Source organism: Diadema antillarum, unplaced genomic scaffold (assembly GCF_040938485.1).
Source record: "Diadema antillarum isolate AM-2024a unplaced genomic scaffold, OU_Dant_1.0 scf00000017, whole genome shotgun sequence".
NCBI lineage: Eukaryota > Metazoa > Echinodermata > Echinoidea > Diadematoida > Diadematidae > Diadema > Diadema antillarum.
Window position 1 is genome coordinate 6,427,857 of NW_027270906.1, and position 25,421 is coordinate 6,453,277.

The 25,421-nt window shown below is 39.5% G+C and overlaps 2 protein-coding genes across 4 annotated transcripts in view; both read left to right on the forward strand.

Annotated features, from left to right (window-relative positions):
• The window catches only part of LOC139726075 (uncharacterized), a 95,680-nt gene extending 73,238 nt beyond the window's left edge, over positions 1-22,442 (forward strand). The window contains exons 3-4 of the mRNA XM_071637161.1: positions 21,733-22,320; positions 22,419-22,442. Coding sequence (XP_071493262.1) covers positions 21,733-22,320; positions 22,419-22,442 — 612 coding nt within the window. The remainder of the gene's footprint in view (positions 1-21,732; positions 22,321-22,418) is intronic.
• A 9-nt stretch (positions 22,443-22,451) lies between these two features.
• Positions 22,452-25,421, forward strand: part of LOC139727464 (uncharacterized) — a 55,456-nt gene continuing 52,486 nt past the window's right edge. For all 3 annotated transcript variants that reach the window (XM_071638440.1, XM_071638456.1, XM_071638448.1), the window contains exon 1: positions 22,452-23,186. In XM_071638440.1, the coding sequence (XP_071494541.1) occupies positions 22,534-23,186 (653 nt within the window). In that variant the 5' untranslated portion in view covers positions 22,452-22,533. The remainder of the gene's footprint in view (positions 23,187-25,421) is intronic.

A 25,421-nucleotide genomic window follows, 5' to 3' on the forward strand; every position in this document is an offset into this window, starting at 1 on the left:
GCGTCAGCCAAAATCGAAAATACAGAGACATATGGTGGTTCACAGCGACGGAAAGTCGATGAGATTACTGTCTCCGCCATTTCATTTGTTTGGATGACTTCAGTGAGGGAGATGTTTTTAAGAATAAGGAATGTGACTCAACGTTGCTTATTACACAAAAGTATTCATACATTTATGAATATATTAGATCATCTGTGTTATGTTTATTGTCTTTCATACATGCAATATTTGGAGCTTCTGGTTGATTACGTATAGACTGATGGTAATCATGAGATAATAAACGCATTCTGGATGACGCAGTCGGAAACAATTTTTCCAGTGAAACCAAGCTTTAATTTCTTTTTCTGAGTCAATTCTTTTTCGTTTTCATTTTATGTTTGTGCGTCTTATATTGATTTTTTTGTGCAAAGGGGATTTGTGTGGTGAAATCTACTCTTGAATCCTCACTAGCTTGTACATGTATGTAGGTGGGCATAAACTCCCATCATATTTATATGTATTCATAGACTGGGGACACTCCCCTCGGTAGGATTTTGAATGGGGATTGGAAATGGCTGTTTAAATGCAGTAAAATGATTCCGGTAAGACCTGCTTAAGAATCAGATGTACAAATTTCCAGCGAACTGACAGAGTCATATTAGATGCCATGGAAACGGCTGAAGTTGCCGTTCATTGACGGAATGACGCTCACTCACGCACCGAGTGGAATTTCTTCCGCTCATTTTACCTGATACTGTGGAATTGTTTGGCGTAGAATGCAGAATGCATCACCGCCATGCCTTGGACTCACCGGCATTCGCCTTGGATGTCTTCTAGAGTACATAGCTGCACTACCATGGCTTATCAGATAAAGCTGCCAGAGTATTTATCAGCCCACTACGTTAGCTGTTATGATCTCCAAAAATCAGCTTTCAGCTAATCACAAGTTGGACTGTATCCAAGAAGATGACTGCTATGAATGAAACCTAAAGATGCGTTATGAATTTAGAAGCAGAAGGACTTTAAGACTGTACACTGGATAAAGTCTGTAGAGTTGAGACCTTCTGCCATACATCTATCATATTGGTGCAGAGATTTGATACACACATAGTAATTTGAAGCACTTGAAGTCTAATATGTGTACTACCAGTCTGTTTTCCAGATAGATGATGTATGCATTTACTTTTTTTGAGGGGTAGGAAAGTTTTACACCAAACTGTTTTTAAAGGCAGTCGACATGAAAGCTGCCACTTGGCATTTGTGTATGTGTGTGTGTTTGCTACATATGACAGGTACACCACTCATAAACATAGAATCATATCACAACTATTTTCATGTAAAAGAATTATACTCTACTATGGGACTTTTGTGTAGTCTTTCACTATGTTGACCCTCTGTTGTGATCCTTCACTAGACGAATACTGCACGTCTGCAGTGATATATTGCTAGCCCCTTCCATGTATCCAGTCAAAATCACCGCATGTGCATGTGTGAAAATATTGTGAGTCTATACAGTGTCTCACTCTTGTATATAGTGGATGCTGAACCATTATTGTTACAGTGATAATTTAAAAGCAGTAAACCATTGAACATATTTATGTGTATCATTAACACATGCAAACAGATGAAAGTCACACAAGGAATTGCCAGACTAATTGTGATATATACGGGACAAAATGCCCCGTGTGGATTGTCTCGAAACATCATCTTAAATTTAATGGAAATGTTCAGTTGTACGTCAGATTGCCAACACAATTTGACGTGAATTCTTGTGCGTCATGACTCGTTGATATCTTGTGTAAAAAGATGTAACACACTCATTTCTTGTACATGTATGTGGCACACATGGTATTGTAGAGCCAGTACTATACACCCCTAGTAGAAAAATGATTGTGTTTCCTTTAAAAAGTGGTTTCACTCATGTCGTCTAAATGGTCAGATGATTTCTGATAGCCACAGCTACTATGAACAAAGAGCAATTCAGTCAGAAACCCTGCACTGGAAGAGAAACTAGGACGTCCAGGAAATGACAGTCAGGGAGATTCAGACTGATGGAAACACCCGTTTGTTAATGTGTTTAATCGAAAAATTTTCAGGCTCATATCTCACGTTGCTTCTAAAATCAACAGTCTGGCAGTAAACTCCACTCAACTCTTCCCCATTCAATTGTTCAAATAGGCTCACTTGGCCAGTTGTTGTCCAGAGGTTTTTTCTTACGCTTGTTTAATTCAGATTTCACGTTAGCGTTCTCAATGGTTTGACATCTTTTAAACACGATGAGGGGCGGAGCTGAGCTTTCACCATTTATTCACTTCTACTATGTTTAGCACACAGTCATTCCATTTTCATGTTTCCACAAACTTTGTTAGAGTACATACGAAGGCAATGAGTCAAAATACACACATATACAGTTGTACATATCCCCCAAGAATAATAGAGGCAAATATAGTATTTATTGGTAAAAAGTACATATGTGACTGTGCACCTCAAAACGAACATAAAGTCGCACACACTGATTTTGAGTGAGGACTGATGATAAGTGAAATGGGTCAACCTAGCCGAACTTGACTTTTTCACATTTTCTGAAAGAGCGGGTCTTCTTTTACATTATGCTAAAATTTGGTATCATAAAACGGGCAGGAAAATATGTTTTTTTAGCAGTTTATCTCGAACATTTTTGGTAGAATAGTATGATTAGGTGTGTCTTTAGAATCCCTTTTTCATTTCTGAAAAACCTTGTCCACACTCTTCACTTCCAACTCTAATAACTTTTGAAAAGATAGTGCTACTGCTTTGAATGTTTGCATTAATTATGGACAGAATGTGTAAATGAGGCATGCTTAATTTCAGTTAAAGCTGATAATCCCTTCATTGTTGTTACTCTGGTGGTTTACTTCCTGTTTTTTTTGTCCCATTCATGGCACAGCCAGCACGGTTTGGTAAAGATTAAGCGTTTGAATAGACACTGTACTTCAGATAGTCTATTCTCAGTTCACACTTTTCCTGAGTTTGTGCTCTCTTTCCAATATTTAGATAGGTTAGGAGAGTCCATTTGATTTGAGTTATACATCATTTTAAAGCTTAAAGTCTGCTCTTTCAGAATATGCTCTTAACTTAAAATTCATGTCTGGCGACTTTTTGTTTGTTTTGAGGTGCACTGTCACATATGATAGAGATGGACGCTGAAGTTGAGATACTAGGTGAAGAAACACAGCAGCAAGCCATTGGCCTTGTGAGGCTGATCCCATTTATCATCATCTATGTATCCTTGCATGTGAGGGCATTGAGGAAGCATATATATATATATATATATATATATATATATATATATATATATATATAATGATATATATATATGCACATATTAATATTTCTCTTTTTTTTGAGAGAGAGAGAGAGAGGCTGCAAAGTTTGTGACAGAGTTGCAAAATCTTATATGGAATGTCATTTGTATTTTGTTGGCAAGGAGCCTTTTCCAGTGTCCGAACACTCTAGAATTGTCACACACGTTCAGAAATATTGCTGCGGAAACACGGCTACCAAGGAATTCTCTGTGCAAGTCTGAAACCCCCTGAAAGGCTTTGTTTGGGGGACGTACAGTGTACGTGCGGAGAGGAAAGAGAGAGAGAAAGGGATAGAGAAGTTGGGGGTGGGGGAGGATGAATGTTGTGTATGGAATAAGAATACTGTATCTGTTAATGATTACTTTCACTTGCCAACCCGTGTTATTGACGTGGAGAAGAGAGTGGGTCTTTCGTTCAAGGAAGTGTGCTGTGCTAGTGAGGGGATGTGGGAAGGACAGTGACCATGCCTTTCACTTTTTTTATTGTTGGTGATATCCTGCATGATAATGTATCAGGTATGTTGTAGACGGACGTGTACACGTATGTCGTATGGAAATCATTTCTGCTAGGTATTGTGGGGTGATAATGGGGACGGATATAATTGTGTTCTGTGTCATCTTTGTTTTCTATTTTGTTTTGTTTTCTGATGTGGGAGCAGGCTAGAATCGTTTGGTCTCTTGTTTACGAGCATTCAGCAAACGTGACTGATTTTATAGTGACAGGAAACCTTTCCTGTTGCTATGATGTGTTGTGGAGTATGTTTAAACGATTATGATACATTGATTTGAAATTAATTTCAGTGGAGACTTTTGATTACGAATTGATGTGCATATAGATCTAAAATGTATGTGTATAGTATGTGCCTCAAGGCAACCCTAATTTGTAGTGTATATCAAAAAGAGGTGTTACTTTGTGAATCCTACTCTTTCTTTTTATCAGCTACATTCACAAGGAGGCTAATTATGATGATAGCTAATCGTAGACGATAGGGGCTAACCCTTTGAACTACGATGAGTGTCCACAAGATACCTAATCTTTGAGATTACACTTTCGAGCGAGAGTCCCACTCAGTGATTACACCACGGAACCAGGAGAAATACATGCACGCATCGCTCGCAATAAACCTGCTAATGCAACGATACAGTAGTGTACTCCATACACTGGAGGTTGACGTGGAAGCTAAGGGGGCATGGGGTTCACAGAGAGGTCATGCTAACTTTCGAGTTCGTTAATTATTGTGTCCACACAACTCAAAACTACAAGTGGGGGATCCCACTCCCCCTCCCTCCCCCCATGACTTGTGGATAAAGCATTAACCACAAAGAAATCTTGCAGTTGCAATCATTGATTAATCTGAAAAATGGCTAACTTTCAAGTGCGCTTACATGAGGCTAAACTACAATTTGTGAAAGTTTCATGCACATGAAGATTTCTGGTTTGAATGCTCTTCTATTCTTTTTTTTATGCCTCTACCACAAAGTGTCACCAGAGGTTTTATGTTTTGGGGTTGCCGGACCGTCCATCCATCTATCCATTCGTTGTAGCGTCTGTCCTTCTGTCCTTCTGTCTGTCCGTCCATCTTTCTGTACGTAATTTATTTTGTGGACGGTGTAATTTTAGCACCGTTTGAGTTATCCAAATGAAACTTGGCACGTGTATGTATGATCGGACAAAACTGTGCCCATCAACTAGTAGGTGCACATGCTGAAGGTCAAAGGTTGCAGGTCAAGGCCAAACGCTATAGATTTGCTATTCCCCCTATATCTCTGCAACGCCAGAACGTATTTTCATAAAACTTTAATAGTGTATAGATGTATTACCAGGTAAAGATTCTCTAGAGAAGTTTTAGGACATGGGGTCAAGGGTCAAGTAAAATTGCTAAAATCTCACTTTTTTTCTCTGCATCCCTGAAATAGCTTGAGGTATTTTCATGAAACTTATTACACATACATGTACTGCCTGACAAAGATTCTCTTGGCAACTTTTTGGTCATGAGGTCAAAGGTCAAGGATCAAAGGTCAGGTTATAAATGCTAGAATTACACTGCTTACTGATAAAATTGCACTATTTTTCTCCATACAGAGATGTATCTTAGAATGACTTACTATATACTGCAAAATGATTCTGTAGGTGAAGATTTGGGCCACGGGGGTCAAAGGTCAATAGAAAATGCTGAAATTTAACTATTTTTTCCATATTTTGAAAATGGCTCTAAGTTTTGTCATTAAAATTGGTGTACACTGATAGTGATTATTGTCTGGCATTGACAAGATGTTCTGTAGACCTATTGGGAGAATAGCGTGAAATAGCTGAGGCATACCAGTCGCCATAGCAACATTTCTATTATTATTATCATTTTTTTTTTACATCACTGCTTGAGGTAAATGAGTGATGTAATGCTCAGGCATATACTGGTAGTGGAAATGGGAAGAAGTCGGCTTCAGTGTCTTAATATACAAGGCGGGGGGTGGGGGGGGGGGATGGGTAACATACTTAGTAATTCGTTCAATTTTTGTTTTTGATTTTTAAAGGAAGTGGGGGGAATACGAGACAAGCACCATCATGGTCTCTCAGGAAGGTTCTAATGAATTTCAGTGTACACAAATAGCAGCGTTTTTTATGTTGTTGTTGTCTTTCCTACCTTTGTCAACTTTTCACGAGTCTGTTGCTTGTATGTCATGGCTTTCATTCAAAACAAACTGCCATCATTCAGGCGAACTCTTGTGCCAAGGTGTGCGGAAGCTGTCTCACAGTTGTGATGTTCGTTTTCGGCTTGCTCATACGCATCAAGCTATGATCATCCTTGAAGAGCGATGACGCATTTTGAACGTATAGATTCCGCGCAGTCATAGTGTAAATGACAGTGAGGGTGTTTTTTTTTTCCTTCCCCCTGTTGGCCTAGAGCTGGCATTAGTCAGTTTGGAGTATGCTGAAATCCTGTGTGACAATTGTGCTTGATTCACTCTGAGCCAACGGGGGCTGCTCGGTTTCTCTAACTTCTAATTAGGATGCTCATGTGGTTAGGAGAAAAAGGTTAGTGTGATGTGAGAGGGGAAAAAAACAGAATCACAGACCTGCCAAAGTTACGAGACAAGCGTGTTCCTGATAATATTGAACTCTGCATTGAACTAGATTGTGGGTTTTAGATCATAGACAGATCATAGACAGTAGAAAGAGGTCTAGCTATTTAGGATGAGAAGAAAAGAAGGAAATTAGTGCAAAGAGGACAAGTTTTAAGCCACGTAAAATGTACTAATACTCTTCCACTGAAAAAGCCCATAGATATATACTGAAAACTAATGGGACTTGTCCATTTCCAGAATTGCCAACATGTGTTTTTAAAATGTGTGTTTCTTTTTGGTAGCCCCTAATTTGCCATTTAGAACTATTTGTCGTATAATGATATTAGTATTCTTGTGTCGCATGAGCTGCAGTGCCATTTTTCATGTTTGCACACTTGTGATGATGTATTGGTTTTCCAAATAAAGTTTTCCGAATAAAGGTTAAGAGTTATGTTATGGACTTCCTGCAGAAGTCAGAATGTCCTGCCTGCCCCGCGAGTGTGCATTTTCTCCTGCACAAACCACGACATGATTGCTTGAGCCTTAGAAAAAGAAAAGAAACAAAAAAGGCAGAGCAGGACTTGCGCCTTAGATAAATTAAGGCCATTTTCACATGGGTTGAGAAATGTTATGGCAATCCTGAATTACAGTTGCGATTACAATTATAATTTGAATTGTTGTTCGTACTCACAACTGGGGAAGGCTTTGCGAGTTCTGTTGTTCTGAATTTCAGAGCAAGGAGGGGAGGTGTGGCTTCTTGTTGAGTTCCCATTTATCACTCACGAGCAGTAAATGTTGCATGTATTTTAAAAGTAGCGTGCATGTTGACTGCAGTGCGAGCATTTGAGGAGCTTGGTTTTTGTGGAAGTGGTTAAAAGGTCACTGTAAGCTCCGCCCCAAAACATTATTTGGAGGTCAATATGTATCACTCGACTGTTTCATTTCCTAATTCTGGAGGATTATGATAGGAAAACACCACCAGGCCGTCATTTGAATCATGATTCAGATCACCGTGCACGATTCCAGTATGCATACACATGGCCAAAATGCGTCATTTGAATCATGGTTCTACCGATGCATCATTAGAATCGTGATTTAAGTTAAAATCAAGTACTCTCAGTTCATGTGAAAACGGCCCAAGAAAGCATTACATTGGTGTAAGAAAGTGACTTCTTGGCAAATGTGACCGTGAGATATAATTCCACAGAGTCCCTCAAGTACAGACCAACCACCTTGCCAGGAGCTTGACTCCAGACATGGGAAAGGGAAAGGGAGGTGCTGCATTTAGCTTCGAAAATCCCAAAGTAGCATGAAAAGGAGACTGGCCTCGCTGATTTCCTTATTTCTATCCCTATTTTTTATCCCTGTTGGGCTTAGCAGTCGGAGAAACACTAATAGTGGTCTAGGGAGTGTTAAGCAGGCTGTAACGTACATGTAAGCATCACTCTAAGTATGAAATCTTGTTTGTAATTTGCAGTTGTCAGTCTGCATGCACACAGCATGAAAATACAAATGTTGACCTCCTTGATTAAAGAATACTGGTGAAGTAGACGGCAGAGCTCTATGTGTACAGTATGGTTGATGATTACTGTTGACGTCACATAGGAAATCGCAACATTGGCTAATTGATTTGTGGGGTAGGGTGGGAACTCATCACTGTTTTGTTTACTAAATTGTTGAATCGTACTGTAGAGATGAGCCTGGAACAAGGTACCATATAGTACTGTAAGTACAAGGATTCTGAACTGTATGCATCTCATTACCATTGAGTCTAAACTGGAAGAATATAAATCATACGGGATATTTTGAGTACTTGGCTGTATATGATGCAGTTCTTGTTTAATACTCGTGTTTTGGTATAGGACGTGTGTGTGATGAACGCTGGTGTTATGATGCTGCTACACTGCTGAGCTCATTGTTGCAACAAAACTTTCACTTCCATAAAGCACTACAAATTTATACTTTCACTCCCTTTTGATAACCCAAGGTAGAGTGCTAAAAAAAGAAAGTAATTCAATAAAATGGCAAATTTCCATTTGGTGCTCCAGGGTACCCAAAAACTGCATCATATGTTAATTATTGATTAGAAGTCAGCTACCGCGGAACTGCCCTGGTTTTCGTATGGGCCCACTCTGTGTTAATGTAGCAAAGTTTTCGCAGAACTGAGGAGAGAGAATCAAAAACTTGTGCAGATATCTCTGCTTCAGAATTAGGCACACAGAACTTTGTTCTGAGTTTATATCAGATGGACCTCTTAAGTATACCTACAGTACAGTGTATATCATCATCATCATCATCATCATCATTATCAGTTTGCCGGTCAAATCAGCACATCACAGCACTTTCATCAACCTGATCATTTGCACACTCTGATAGTTCTACGAAGTCATGCATTCTTATATTTTTTGAAGGGTTTCCGTTCAAGATTTGTGGTATTTAGGGGTTTGTGTAGACACCCAGGGCTTGATTATTACCTGAAATAATGCATGGCAAAGATACACTCAAACCAAGCAACAATTATTTGATATTTGGGGAAAATCAGCATTATCATATATTGCACAGAGATTTGAGAAGATAACATTTTGAGACAGAAAGAGTGAAAAAGACAAATAAAAGAAGAAGCTAAAAACAAAATGCAAACACTGAAATATAAAAGCAAAGCAGTGATGATTCTCAACTCGAGTGGCTGTCAAACTGTGATCGGGCTTCAATTGATCACTAGCGCCAGGGGATTTGTAAGTAATCATAGCAGATATGTGATTTGTAATTAATCATAACAATATGAGAAATGCTGGCCGTCTCACACAGAAATCCTCTTTGAAACAGAAGGATACGATCTGATGGGGGGGGGGGGGGGACTGTCAACGAGACCCATTTACCCTGGGGAACTAACACGCACTGTCAGGCACGGAAAATGAATGGGCACGATTCCCTATTTAAAGTATGGGACTCTTGACTCTAAGACCCATAAGGGTAAATAAAGTGCAAGTAATATATTTTGTAATCTCACTGGGGAATGATATAAATTGTCAAACTTCACAGACAGAGCTATCTATATGTTGATGCTCAAAATGCATGAAGAAACACTAAAACATACAATATATTTTTGCTATTACTGTCAAGAGATTTATGAACAAATGTCATCATGCTAATTAACCATTTACTGAATGATTTATTCTTTCATTACTGCCTATGGGATGCATTTAGTATGGTAGATATGGGCACTCAGAGATTAACACTTTTTCAACCATTTAAACATTAATTCAAATTGATGATTCTTGCATAGTGTTTTTTTTATTACAACTGATTGAAAAATTGCCCTCCATCTTTAATATCAATAAAGTATTCATATGCATAAATTATGCAATACCCGCTGCTATAAGGGATCAAACCTATCACTGCCTGTTATACCATCTTGTGTTTGTAAGATGTACAGTTACACACTGCCGTCACGGCAACCAAATTTTAGCAGTGATCCCAATTCTGATTCCTCCATGTTATGACTCTTTTTCTTTTACCGTACTTACAAGAATAGTGGTCAGTTTGGTTGACAAATTATTGCAATCGGCAATTAACCCGATATTTCTGTCCATCGGAATGGGCGCAGAATATATTTGTATTTGGATCGCGATTGCTATCTCAGTATTTTGTCTATGTAAATGCCTATGAAGAAGATTTGGCATGGAATGTTTGATTCAAGTGAGGGTGTCAACTTTATGGTCATGTTTGATGTAGCTTTAAAGTAATTCACTATGTCCTTTTCTCCAGCTCTCTCTTTTAGAATGCAGTCTGGAAAATCAATTTTTGTGGACCAAAACCCATGAAAAGCTGGATATTCATGTCATTAAACAGAGTTATGGCTTTTAGTATGCGCAAAATTTCACGGAAACATGGCCCTTTTGGTTCATAATAGATGGCATGCTGATATGAATAGCTTTTGTTCATCAAATATGGAAAGTTCAGAACTTTATTACACTCAAAACTTTTATCAGTGCAAAAGACGTTGCTTTCTTGCACCATGGTTTATCCTTCTCGCGTGAGATCTAAACATGTACGTTGAACGCCTCAATCTTCTTCTTTTTTCTTTTTTTTTTCACCCTGCGAGAGAGCAAATTTCATGTGATAGCCTCTGTGGGGCACGTCAGGCCTAAATATGCTGGTTACCGAAGCTAAGAAACACGCTTGCTGCTTCCAGGATTAACAGCAATATGGTTGTTATAGCCAACTTTGATAAATTGCCACTCTTTTTGGGTGATTCTAGGTTTTCAATCAAGTGAATCACAAGTAAACAAAGTTTTCCTTCTCTTTATAGGTTTCAGAGATCAGGTAAAAGCTGAAAGAAGTTATGAATCCCCAAAGAATGCATTTCTTGAATTGTGCAGCATTCTGAACAAAACAAGAGATCTCATTCAGGACTATTTGCATATATCGTAATACACAGAATGTCTAAAACAGTAGAATTCCATTCCATGTGGATAGTAAACATTTACAGTCATCCATAATTCAGAGCTTCATCAATAAGCGCAGAGTAAACAAAACTGCAAACAATCTTAGCCCCACCCCCCCCCCCCATCCCCACTAGTCTGATTCCACACCTTACATTAAGTCCCTCATTGCTTCTAGCAATTTTGATGCATAACTCATCAAAGGTATTTTGGAGAAGTAGTAGTAAGAGGGTTGAAGGAAGACCATTACAACAGGTGAACTTTCTAAACAGAGTCTCTAAGCAGCATCTCAAAATGAAGATAGTTCTGTGTTAAAGGCATCAGTTTTTAAGCAGTCCCCTCCATTTTCAACAGCCTACTTATTTACCCATTATTTCATATGACGTTAATTCTAAATGACTTAGGTTTAACAGATTGTTACCTTATCATATAACAATTCACATGCTGATGTAAATATTTGAAATACTTTATATTCAGATAATTATGTTGTGTTTACGATTGTGATTGATTCTTTGATGAAAATAGAAATGAAATGAAATGAAATGAAGTGAAGACAGCAGTGTAGCCACAAACACAAGCAAAGTTATTGCTTAGACAGCTCGCATGCAGAGGTGGCAGTTCTTTTGTTTGTTTGTTTTTTGTTTTCAGTTTGTTTTGTTTCTGTTTTGAGTCCTTTTTTTTAATAATGAGAGAGCTTACAATCTCTGCCAAGTCATATTCAAGTTTAGAAATAGCTGCTGGTTTCATAGGCAAGTCTGCATTCACGTTGCTGTACAGCATGGTTACAAGTGTCAGATGCTTATAAGTTAAAAAGTAAATAAGCAGGAGAAGGGAGGAGGAGTTTGGGCTAAGGTCTCACTTTCACTTGTTACAAAGGTTTTTGACCTGTACTACATCTGAGGAATGACCAGTGCATTAACTCATGAATTCAAACTCCATGCACACTGTTGTAATGAGAAATATCGCATGTGACAGCCTTAGAGCTTGTGCAAGGTTTACCCATCATAGCAACACCTAATGCATGCAAGCCAGATTCCTGGAATTTAAAGGTACAGTTTACCATTGGGAGCAGTGATTTTAAAAATGTTCAAAATATCACGTTTGATGCATATGTATAGGTCTGTTGTATCACAAAACATCCTACCATATAAAATTTTTGCAATAGAACCTAAAATATCAGTATTTTTTCCATTAAACCATAACTGCAGACGGTTTAGTCTGGAAACATTTTTATCATAACTGTTGTTCACATTTTGTATATTTATCAATACATGATATTAATTATACTGATTCAAATTTTTACATTAGTTGTTGCTATCCCTAACTCACATTTTAGAACTATTTTTAAGCATGAAAGCTGGGTTTTGGTTTCATCTGCCAATGGTAGATTTTGCCTTTAAGTGTGTTTTAACAGGAATAGATGGATTCAAAGCTTGATGCTCAGCTGAAAAAAAAAAGGGGAGGGGGATATTTGTGATTTCAATGCATTAGAAATCTAGCCTCTTCTGCATGGAATGATGGGCATTTTAGATCTCTTAATTATCACAAGAGGGAACCCAGGTCGCTTTAAATCATGTGACAATATCGCTGGGACACTCCACCAAAACGAAAGAATGCAGAACTTCCAGAACCACACTACATGTAAACTTCACATCATCTTTGTATTAGCAGCAAGTGCATCTATGCAAATAAGATGAGGGAAAGATCTCATGGACTCAAATAGTAACAGATACTCTGTTTATACTGTAGCCAAAATTTGAAGTCTCCTCAAATCGTTTCGAAAATGCTTAAGAAAAACCGATGGCGTGTCTGTTTATACTGCTCAGGCCTCCTGCTCAGATTTTGCCAAAGTAAGTCCCTACTGGCTCTGTTTTTGTGGTAATGGAGTTCTCCTATAAAGGCAGGTGGTTTTGAGTACCCAGTGTTACCAAGGAGGTACTAGGCGAACTTTACCTCCGTGGTATTACATGTACATAACCTTTAAATGCGAGAGTGCAAAAATTTACAGTAAAGACAACTTTTGACAGTTTCCCAATATCTACAGCGGCAGTGGCTGTTATTTAATGAGCAGAAAATTCCCCATCAGGCTTTGGTTCAAGACTACCATTTGACATTGTTGGTAGAAACAATCACAGCTGCTTAGTTGACACTGAGCAAATAGTGGCTTTACAAATCTTACTTCTGCTTCCGAGAGCCATAGGATTCAAAAGCCTTCGCCATCAGGAGGCTTCAATTTGTAAGCCGTAACTTCAAGCAGATGTGGTAACATCCTGGCATTTAATAACTCATGGAAAGAACCGGAGGGTCGCAACAAGGAGAGAACAGCTAAGGCGACCTCCGCCTTCCTCCGTTCACTCACTTTCTGTGTCACAACGCATGCACTCAAAACGATCGTTCTCGAGCTGGGTTAAAGGAAAGGTGACTCCCAATAATAAATTGATTGAAAAGATCACCAGTGGGGAGAACATCACAATTATTAAACAGACCCTGTTAAACGGTGTTAAATGCAATTTGACATGGGATGAACTTGCAATGACCACAAGAACATCATTGCAATATGTAATGAGCACTACAAGAGTATCCATATGTGTACCTCTGAGTAGCCTGTTGTGAGTGTTGATGTTTTCCACGCAAAAGCCAAAAAATTCCAGCATTTCAAGCATTTTGCCAAGATAGCCTTCAATTTTCTTGGAATGTGTATAAAAAAACGAACAATGCTCATGATATAACGTGAGCAGAATTGTGTTCCTGCAGAAAAAAAGAAAAGAAAAGAAATAGAAAGAAAAATGAGCAGTTCGTAACCTTTATGCCCACAGCAGACATCTTGCATTCTCCGCCCTGGTTGCATCATTGTCTACCACACACTCACTTGAGCAGGGCCAGCTATTTTCGAGATGTTCCCTGGGACGTCATTTTGCACAAGTGCTGACGTTCGATTGAATGTAGCGGTACATTCGTCACATGAGCTGTCATTTCGAGCTTCAGGGAGCCGATCTCAGATTAGGGCCCCCCATGATGATCCAAATATCAGTACCAGTCCCCTTGAGGGGGTGAAGGAACAGGAGGAGGAGGAGGAGGAGGAGGAGGAAACGGGAGAGAAGATGAAGGATGAGGGCAAGGAGAAGAAGTGGTAGTAGTAGTAGTAGTGGAAGAGGAGAATAAAGAGAACGCAAGGAGACGAAGGAAAGAGAGCAAATGGCTGCTAATGTGGAGAGTCAGAACAAGAGATGGTGGGAAAAGAAATTGTGTGAGTCAAAAATCCCAGGAACCGGTGTTACTCCCTTCAGCCTTCGTCACCTCCAGTTTACCTTTTCCCGAAAAGGTCAGAGACAAGGAAACAGTCATGGGAGATGCACGGGATTGATTCTTCCCCTCTGCTTGCCCTTTCCTCTCGCGCTCCCTCTCCCGGAATATCCCACCTGACAAAGGAGGGAGTGAATATATAAAGCTATCGAGCCATCGGGGACTGTTAACGTAGTCATGTTATGATTGTCGATAGCACTCCACCCCCGATCAATTTCTCCTACAGCAATATCCAGCCCTAAACTCTCGTTGCACTTTAAAGGTGCAGTGAGGTCAGGTTTTACAATTTCTCCTCCATTGCCTTCCTCCGTCATTATTTACAGGAACGATTTGTCAGATGATACATTAATTCAAAATGTTACAGGGATAAATGCCTCTGTGCCATACTCTATAATATCTAGAGTATTCAATAGGCAAAATATATCAGTAACTAGCTTTCTTTTCAGGGCCTTTTAAAATCATGTGATGCATCACGGAAGTTGGGAATTTTGAGGGTGCGAGAATGTACCATGATTTGTGAAGCACTGACAGGGTATTCAGTCTTTTTACTATAAAAGTCTAAGTCGGTATTTGTTGTAAATTGATGATTTCTTGTTTCAGAGTATGACATCTGTTTTCCATAAACTTCATGTGAGACTATCAGAAGGAACTACAAATGTGCATGGATCTGATCATGAGCTAATTTGTGTTCAGAATGCTGTGCAAGAGTAGAGGTAACTTTATTTCACTGAAACAAACACAGAAATTAAATAAGTTGCTGGTTCTATCCCCTCATTTTGGTAGTTTCTCTTTCAAAATCTTTTTAGATGTATGAAATAGACAAACAAAGGGCCCTAATTATCGAAAACTACAAGGGGCACAGCTTTTTTCAAACCACAAAACGATGCCATCAAGGGGCAAATGTTGTGTGTCCAAAAATATGCTATACTCGAATTAGTCACCAACCATCCACAACTGTATCACTGCTTGTCACGCAAGGGTCAGTTTGAGTACACATGTAAGAACTCTACAGGATCATACAATATAGTGGTCACTTCCATGCCCCTTGTCCTCGGTCAGTGATGGCGATGCCAGTTGAGGAAAATTTGGAGTGTTGAGGGAAGCATGGGAATATTTGGCACAAATGCCATTGTTCCTTTAAAAAAAAAGAAAAAAGTTTGCCTGTTTTCTCCATGCCGTCATCCTAAAACTCATTTGATATTTTTTTTTTGCTTTTGTTTTAATTTTTCGGAGGGGGGGGGGGGCAGGTAAAGGTTTAAAGGGGACACTGCTCTTGATGTCGTTTCCAGAGGGTATTACATGTGGCGCCTTGCATGGATGTCTTGTGTCTGCCTCGGGTCTTCAGATATGGGCTGGGATGCATCTTCAAATTCCCCGGCCGACATTGATATCGTCGAAAAGTTCAAGTCTGCCCTGGAAGCATTTTCGTTTCAGTTGATGTTCTAAGCAGGAACTCCATACATTTACGATTTACATACATAGAGTCAACATTTGTTTTTTCCCGTTTTGCCTTGAAAGCTCACGTGGGCATGCTCATGCAGGAGATATATTTTTGTCATCCCAGGATTTTGAATATTGCTTGATCATATAAGAAGATTTAAAGTACAATACCACATCATTATGATGTTGGCTTTAACGACCAGAGTACGTTCATACAAGCAGAATCATCAAACTCAGACCTAGAATAAGAAAGTCATGGAATGATGAATTTTCACATTTTCAGTGCTACAAGTAGCAACCACACCAGGTCATAATATCACTGCCTCACGAGTTGTAAGAAGATGAAGTACTGTAAAAGTGGATATTTTCGCATGACTAATTTTTTGCGCTTTGCCAGGTACAAAATGTTTTGCGTGTTTTTAATTCCGTGGAATCAAGACACCAAGTACAGGAAGGTATGGCAAGCAAAAATATTTGCGTGCTTTTATTTTCATGCTAGTTTCTGGTTGCGCGAAATGCGCGAAAATTTTAACACAGTGAAAATTTCCACTTTTACAGTAAACTTTCCAAGATACGACCCACTTCTGTGAAAAATTGTGTGAACACAACCACTCTCTGCTTCATTAGTTGTGTTTGCCTACAAACAGGGTTTACTCCTGAAGGAGGAACTGGGTGTGAACAGGGTTTACTCCTGACGGAGGAGCTGGGTGTGAACAGGGTTTAATATCTGACTGTATAATGTGTAACACCATGACCTTTTGGCATCAGAAAGGAGGGCAAGGGACTTTTATCAGTCACTAAACATTTTTGTGCAAAAACGTCACTATTTCAGTAGTACCCTCACATCCTCATATGATGTAATTATTTCACAGAAAACAGTGACAAACATAGCTTTTTAATTTGTGCTGGTGTTAAATCCCTGTGTTACTGGTACCAACCAGTTAACAAGGTTTTCAAAGTCTTATCAAGGATTTTTTAGAGAATGATTTAGGAATGTTAATAAGGTGTTTTTGATAGTATAGTCAGGGGAAGGAGTAAGAAAAAAATACTTTAGAATATCCCAAAGATTGGAAGTTGAATTGGCCGGTTCAGAATCTCTTGACCATGGAATGTTGCATATTTGCTTGTGGTTGTGACCCTCTCATGACCCCGCATGCATCTTATCATTGAAAAACACCATACAAATACAGCTTTATAAATGTGCTATACATTTAAAGCTGCAATTCTCAGAAAAAAGGAGAATATAACAACAGAGTCACGTATTTGTTATTTTCTCAAACAAATGATTCCAGTCTTTCTTTAAAACCCCGCAAACTGGAGGGAGTCTTGGTGTAATGTTCAGTTATAAGAATCCTTGGGGTGAAGAGCCATCAATTTTAAGCTCTTTGCTTTCCTCCTCAAATTTGAGGTTGAGGATTTGGACAAAGGCCTGACTGATGGAAAGGCTGCATCTCCCCGGTCAAAACGAAAGTTTGACCAGTTTGTGGTGAGCAGAGAAATGCGAAGAATTCAAAAGAACCACACTCCTCTTTCTTCCCCCCTCTCTCTGTCTGCTTGCAGCATCACTGGTGCAGTCCATTAGAGCAGTGTATATCGTCTTTGTGTGTTCCATCACGCGCAAATAAATTTAAGTGTAGCGTCACTGTCAATGTTACTACATGTATGAGAATGCATTCACAAAGAGATGACATTTTCAATGACTGGCATTCAACTCAATGCCTGCGTAATAAACTACCCCCCATGAATTTCTCTTCATTGCCTTTGTTGGATGTACTGCCTGCTGTTTAAAAGGAAGTATTTAAAGCATTTAAACCTTCCCATAGGTTTTTTATCCTAGATGATCTGAACTCTCCAGATATTTTGATTTTATTAGCTATCATTGCAATCAATCATGGCATCAGCACACACAACTCTGATTGGTCAGTATATTTGAGCAAACCTAGTATAGAAATTAATCATTCAATTAATGCATGCATTCTATTATTAAATGCATTGAATCTTTTAAAGATCCTTGAGTATTTCCATGAAAAGCTCACAAATTCAACAGTATTTGAGATCTCATAGTATCTCCTGTACTCCAAAACCTGAAAATTCACTCTACAATCCACCATCTCGATAACCCACCCTGTTCACACACAGAAAGCTTTTCGTAACCAAAACTAGCATCAAGTGAGGTTGAAGAAGATTCTCTCTCTGACAATGATCTGTCATCGGGGGCAAACTTCTCCTCAAGTGTGCACACTCTCAGTCGTACGACCACAAATGAAAGTTGCACTGGACCCATTGTCTCATTCACTTTCAGGAATTCAAGCTGCTGTTTATCCTTTGTAAATCTCATTGTGCATGCAGTTTTCAAACAAACGAGTGGTGAACTGCTGAAGAGCTTCATGGCATCTCTTTTCTTGCATGTACAGTAAGAGTAGAACTGCCATCATGTCGTTATCTTCCTCTCAATTCCTTTGCACTTAGTAATATATGTATTATTTACACAACTTATGACCGAGTCACACTAGAGTTTATTGAGCCAATGAATGCCCAATGATCTTAAGAATTTGAACATAATGTTCACATTTGTTGCTAATACTAGAATAGTTTGTAACATATTTGACATTCTTTCTATTCATTAGCTATTCATATGGATTTGGAGATATACGCTGGAGCCAATTGTTTATTTTGAACATGTCCATTATCACATTTGTAGGCCTACGCATTAAATATGCTGCACTGTGGGAACTTTTGTTTATATTGTGCCCTACCAAGCTAGTCGGAAAATGAGAACATGCAAAATTATTTTCACATATCAAACAAAATAATATTATAGGCAGAAATACTCTCATTCACAAAATCATAATCAAGTGATAATCACTGAATTTGGTCAAACTTGAACAAATATAAACAAATCATGCAAAAGTTTCCACTTTTATAGATGACAACCAGGCTACAGAAGCACAGCTGTGTTATTAAGTGTTTTTCTGTGACCATTGGTCAGTACTCGGGCTTGAATTCATGCAGGTGGTTTAGAATTAGACCATGGTTCATCCAAATTTCTTCTGCATAAAGTGCCGACAGACGTCCAGTGACAAGACACTTGTTATTAAAGAGGAAATCCATCCCAAAACAAATTAACCTCAAAAGAAAGAGAACAATATTCCCTAAAGAACAAAACAAAAATGACAAAAATCAGATAAGAAATAAGGAAGATATGACATGTTGAAATTTTATGTTTTTGCAGAAAACATTTGACTAGACGGTATGAATATTCAAATGAGTGAGTAGATGATGTTCACAATTTTCCCTGTATGTTATAGATGAAATTCAGAAATTTTTTATTTTTAGCTAATGCAAGTAAAAGCATATTCTCATACCAAGATATATCAGAGTTAACATTCGTTCTTTTCTATTTTGGATGGTTTTAAGGCAAATTTTATATTTATGCAGCTGAAATCCAAGCTATGATGAAAAAAAAGAAAGAAGTAAAACACAGATTCTTCTAGGATTCTGCTATTTTGGCGTTTCTGCTGAAGCAGCATGCATGCACGCATGCAGAGCAAAACCAAAGTCGGGGACTTAAGTTTCCGCACTTGTGATTATAATCCGGCATCATCGCTTCTCGTTCCAAAAGGTGGGTGGAGATATTCATCGGCCGGTAAACCAAGTCGAATTCTCGATGAATCACGAGGAGTTCAACAGGTAACCACCCGCTACCATCAGGGGTACAGCAAGGAGGTAACTGTGATACCTCCTTGGGTACAGGTTTCCCCTGCAGGACATAACATAGAAAAAGACAGGTTGTTCAAGGTGTGCTCCTATATTCTACTTGTTATTTTTGGAAACACCGGCAGACACCTTGACAGATGTTATTTATATTCAATCAATTAGCATCTTGGATCTCTAAAGGTCATTTGATTTGAGCTCAGTCTTGTTGAATGATCAAAATCTGTGCAACTATGAACATGCACCTTTTTTTCCCCCTTCCTGGGGGCCTAAATATATCCAGAAACAACTTCTCTTCTATCAGTTGCAAATAGCAAGGAGCTGAAAGATATATATTGGATAGTTATCTTTGAGTAGCTCAAACTTCTGCTGCACTTCAGTGAGCTTTTGATAATACTTTAATGCATCAATACATTAATGCTTCATTCAAGTACTTTGATGCACACGTGTTTAAAAATGTACTTTTCTTCTGTCTGTACATGTGTTATAAATGAAATACCATGAATAAAAATAATGATACAAGACGAGCATGCAGTGTGAACACAAACAATGAAATGAGAACAGCCCTGTAAATAATCCTTTCGACAATCGAGTCTCTGTCAAAATTGACATGCGATAAAAATCTGAAATGCACCCATTGATACCTCCATATCTCTTTGTCATTACTTCCTTGATACATTACAGATTCTTTTTTTGTGTGTGTGTGTTTTTTTTTTTTTTCAGCAAATTACGTTTTTGCAGCACAAACCCAAACAAAATGCTGAGGTATTATAATAGGCATGAGATCTTTGGTTGATAGTGTGATAAAGATGTCGATCTTTCAAGTTGATAATTATCAAAGTTTTCTGCAAGGTTGTGTTAGAATGGGTGTCATGTCAATCATATCTCTGACAGTGATGTCCATGTTCGATCGTTGCCATAGTTCCTTTTAATAGGCAAGCATTACTGGGATATTTTTGTTGTTGCTTCTTCAAAGCCGCAAGCCAACCAGCTGTTTATTTACATTCTGTGGCTGTTATGATGACCAATCACATCATCTCAAGAATGGGCCAATCTTCAAACATTTCTTAAAAATTTGAAATGCAGGAGTGTTTTAATGGCGTAAGGGAGATTTGCATGTCATGATGTTAAAGACAGACACAACAGCGTGTGGATACCATGGGGTGGGAAGGGTGGCCCGGTTTGGATATATTCGAGAATCCCCATGATGAATTGTATGTAGCTTTATCACTGATCTCTATGTAAATACACATACAGCTGAAGAATCTCAACTGGAGTTGACCGTTACCAATGAGCGTACACTTCGATGCACATATTTGCTGACCGTTGCTATTTGTGGTGTTCGAATGTAACCTGGTGGGCAGCGAATGAATCAGGCCTCCCTTGAATCCCCACTGTCCCCAAGTCTTTAAAGTGTGCGCTGACCAGTAATGTACAAATGAAGGGAGTTATCCTTATTTGCATAATTTAGGAAGGGGGACATTACAGTCTGAGCATGTTGCCCCTGACTTGTTAAAGTGTTAGGATATTCTTAACCCATCGAGGACGAGTTCCGAGTATACTCGGGCAGAGGTAAATGGGAAATGCGTGTCGTAACTAAATCAGCCCGTCCTCAACAGGTTAATCTACACCGTAGATGATTTTCTGTAGGGGTATTAAAGGAAAAAGGTCTGCATTATGAATAAATGTACAATTACTTGCTTCCCTCATTTACTTCTATGTTTCTTATGTGCAGCTCGACAGCTGTACGTTAACCACTTCATTCCCACCAGCACGGGATGCATGAATGTTCTTAACGGTGCAGCTTATCACGTCTGCACATATTTTCCAAATGTGTCAGACTAAACCTCCGTACAGCTTTCCTATCATTTGATGGTACAGCCCATTCCGATGGAGGTGGACCTTACCTTGACCTTGAACTTGTTTCCATAGCAACCACATGCTATTTGGGTATTGGGGTATATTTCATATGCACATATGTAATCTTGCAGCCATGTGCATTGAGAGCTGTGTGTTACATTAACAGGCCAAGAGTTTTTGACAAGGGCATTTGTATAAAGTGAAGTTTATATTAAGGAATACTTTCGTTAGAACATGACTGCAAATGATGTATTTCTTGCCATCTGAAGGCAAACTTTTAATGGTCTCACCACTGGACAGCATTCAATCTCTGAACAACATGTTAAAAAACATCATTTTTTCCTCAACAGTGTTTTTTGTATAGTTTCAACCATTTCAGCATTCTAGGGGGACAGAAGTCATTGTCTTCTCCAGAAGAGAGAAATATCACTGTCCATTCACGTATAATGCAGAAATGAGCCATTATACTGTAAATTGCAGGACATAATTGTTTTACAGATAATCAGTATTTTCCTGTACTCGCCAATCAACTAATATGAATCATTTCTCATGTTTGTTTGTTTATTTTTTTCATTTTTAATGCAGGAATATAACGAAGGCCTTCTGTGGAAGGAAGAACGAGAACTGATCAGAGCCCTCTATGCCTCCCTGCACAGACCCAAGTCGGACCAGGATGTCAGTGCCACGGACAAGCGGAACCAGTCGAAAGAGGACCCCACGGACAGTGCCACAGACCAAGCAATGCCAGTGCCACCAGCAGACACTCCAGCAACCCTTCCCACGCCCTCCACTGTGACTGAACATCCTGCACTCCAGGAGCCTCCCACACCACTGGGCTTAACCGATCCAGGATTGATTGAGAAAGCAAGAGTGCAACCAGTCCAGGAGGCAAGTTGCACGTCTGGTGAGTCCTCTGCAGAGTTCAAGGAATTGTTTGCCGACCTTCCAGCGGGCAGTTCTCAGAGTGCAAGAGAACAGTCCAAGAGTAAGGACTCTCCTAGTAAGAAGAAGTCCTCTAAGCCAAAGGACTCTGCAAAGGCAAAGGAGCCTTCGACATCAAAGGAAGCATCAAAGGCAAAGGAAACATCAAAGACAAAGAAATCATCCAAGGCAGAGGGAGCTCCTAAGCCAAAAGGACTCTCCAAATCAAAGAGCTCCACAGCTAAAAAGGAAGTAAGCAAGGGCAAAGGCAGCAAACAAGGGTCAAAATCTGTGTCGGCAAAACTAGCCTCCAAAAAATCTGTGTCCTCTCCTCCAACTGTTTCCACCAGAGCACGCTCCCCCAAGTCAAGTAGTCCCAGTGTTCCTTCTCAAAAAGTAGAAGGAGACAGCACTGATTCTTCTGAAAGTATAGCTAAAAGACTACGAACTTCAGTTACATGTACAATGGGAAATGTATTGCGCCCATTCCGCACTCAGGAATCAGTATCTAACCACAGTGGCGCAGCGACCAGTAAAAACACTGCAACTGCATCTGCAGAGGAAAGCAAAGTGTCAGAGCATTTGACGCAACCGCCACCGTCATCGTCACCTTTGCAGAAGCAACTGTCAAAATCTAATGCTGCATCCCACCAGAAAAAGGGTCAGGCAAAGCAATCAGCCAAGAAGCAACCATCATCTTCAAAAGACAGGACTGCCGCCAAGCCCAAGCAAGCGCCTAGCACTGCGGACAAGGACTCCAAACCTAAATTAGTGGCCAAGCGGCCACTGCGCACGCTGCGACGGGACCTGAGAAGCAGGACCAAGTTTAAGGTCTCCAAGCAGGAACCCATCACTGGTCCTTCAACTCGCAGTAGCACCAGGAACCAGGCACCATCATTGCCCGCATCATCAGCGGCATCCTCCGCGGCATCCTCCTCTGCCTCCTCAAATGCCGAGAGCCAAGATGAGGCAAAGTCGACCTCGTCCTCAGATTCCCGAAAGCCCAGACCGCGGATGGTGAAAGAAAAACTGGGAACTAAGAGGAAGAGCAACCCGGCTTCGGCATCCTCCACGTCAGGAGAGGAGCGAGAGGAAGATGGCCATTGTAAACCCAAGAAGTAAGTTCTCTTCACTCTCTCTTGCATTTTGTGTCACTGTTTTAGGATGTATGCTATTGTGCTGATTACTGTCTTGACTTTAATCGTGGAGAAAAGTGGTTCCAGAAGTTAATGAAGTTTCTGTGATATTCTGCAGTCTGCCACAAAGTTGTTTAAAGTCATCCGTGAGCGTGTTCTCATTCCTTTATGTAGGCATCTAAAGAGATCAAACTGTTGTAAATGTTGATTTGTGACATTTCATGTAAAAAGAAAAAGCTACCTAATCCTTTTGATAACTCCAAACAGGAAATTGTAGTTTAAGATGAGTGAAGCATGTTATTGAGACTGGATGGAGTAATGTCACTTTTCTCAATACCACTGGCACTATGTATTTTGATATGTTTTGGTCCTGAGAGGTGTGGTTATATTAAGCCTACTTTGCCTCATATGCTGTATAGCTATTATGCAGTTGTAGGAATTACATTAGTCATGATTCTATAGCAACACATACAAGACATAATCTCAAAGATGAGATAAACCACAGGGGGTATGGAATATTTGCAAACAATATTTATAAAAGTATTTTGTGTGAGCTTTTGTGTCACTTGACAAAGTTTGTTTTCCTAGGCAATAAAAGCCTTCTCACTTTTTAATCTGATTAGATTAACAGTGCAACAAAAAATCTATAAACTTTTTTTTCAATAGCGCGTTGAAAAAACACTCCCGTGATGTTATAACGTTAAAAGAGTAAAAAGTAGTTACACTTTGATAAAACTTAATGAAAAAATTTGCTTTTCCAATCTAAACTTCATAGTAAAGCATTGACAATGCCTATGCCCCTTTGTGAATTTGCAATGGTTTGTGGCGAGCCATATCACATGACATCATGGCTGTGTTATAACACTCTTTTATGTGTTCTGTGTGTGATATTCTCATGACATATTCTCATGACATTCTAAACGAACCCTTCACAGATCGTCTCAGTTCTGTTTCCTTCTTGGACCAATGCGAGTCCGATACCGAGTGATCCAGCGATTTAGTGAGAAGTGGTGGTTTCGGTTTTTGTCAAGAGATTTTTGTCCGTGTGAGCGATTATCAGATGTAGGATAATGTACTTGCAACTTGAGATCTTGAATGTAACTGTGAAAGTTGATTCAGTTTTGGGGTAAATTGTGCTGCACTTGAAGCCAAGTCAGACTGGAAGAAGCCAAGTGAATTGCTTCCTCATTCATTAATTGTACGTTTGTCAGACACATGACCAAAAGAGCAAATATTCACTTGCTCTTTTTCTATGCTAAAAATTCCTACTGTCAAAAATACATACCTGCCCTCTTAAAGATGACCATTGGGAATGGAAATGTCAATTGCATGATGTGCAGAAGTTGTGGATGTAAAATGAATTCAAATCCATGCTTACAGGAATACAGTACTTATATCTGGAGTGGCTCAATGTGGTAGGTTGATACCCACTTTACTGGCTGTTGCTAGTCACCTGGGACTGAGTGGTTGCCATCGTTAGTCTGCTTTGAATGTGTGTGTGATGGTGTGTGGCTTTAACACATTTGTGCTCTAGCTCTTTCCGAGAAGCAGAGTGGGATCTTTTTACATGTATACGCGTGTGAGTTGCGACTCTCTCAAAACACAGGAATTCCCTGTTGCAGTGTATGTCTTATACGAGGGACAGGGTGTTTTTGCCTAATACTGGAGCTGTCAGCATGTTTACGTGTAACAGCACTCAGCTACTCGTACCGGGACTTGAACCCATAGCCTCTTGATTGCAAGGCAGGTGGGATGCCACTGAGCTGCCTTGCTGCTTATGTTCGAACAAAGGGATTACTGTGTTTAAAAGGCCTGTGAGACTTTGAAGAGGCATGAGGAAAGAGTGCAATAAGTGGCCGTCCCTATTTCAATCGATGGGAGTTCTTTCAGATTGGTGAAGAACTCTCTCTGTTAAACATGTTCAGAATCATGTTTTATGGTAATTCAGCTTGTAAGTCTGAAGTCCAGCTTGGATCATGTTTCTTGCAAGGATGTCTTTTATATCATGTTTCTCACAAAGACGCTTTTCATTCATGTTTCTCCCAAACATGTTTGCCAAATTACTTGTCAACTCAAATTACTTTTGGCCATTTGCCGTCTAGAAGAGCTTTCCAGTGAAAATTTTGCTTGATTCTGCATGTGCGATTTTACTCTGACCGCTTGGACTGCCAAGCCATGTTTAAAGAGGAACTTGGGTTCAACTCCATTCACTTTCAC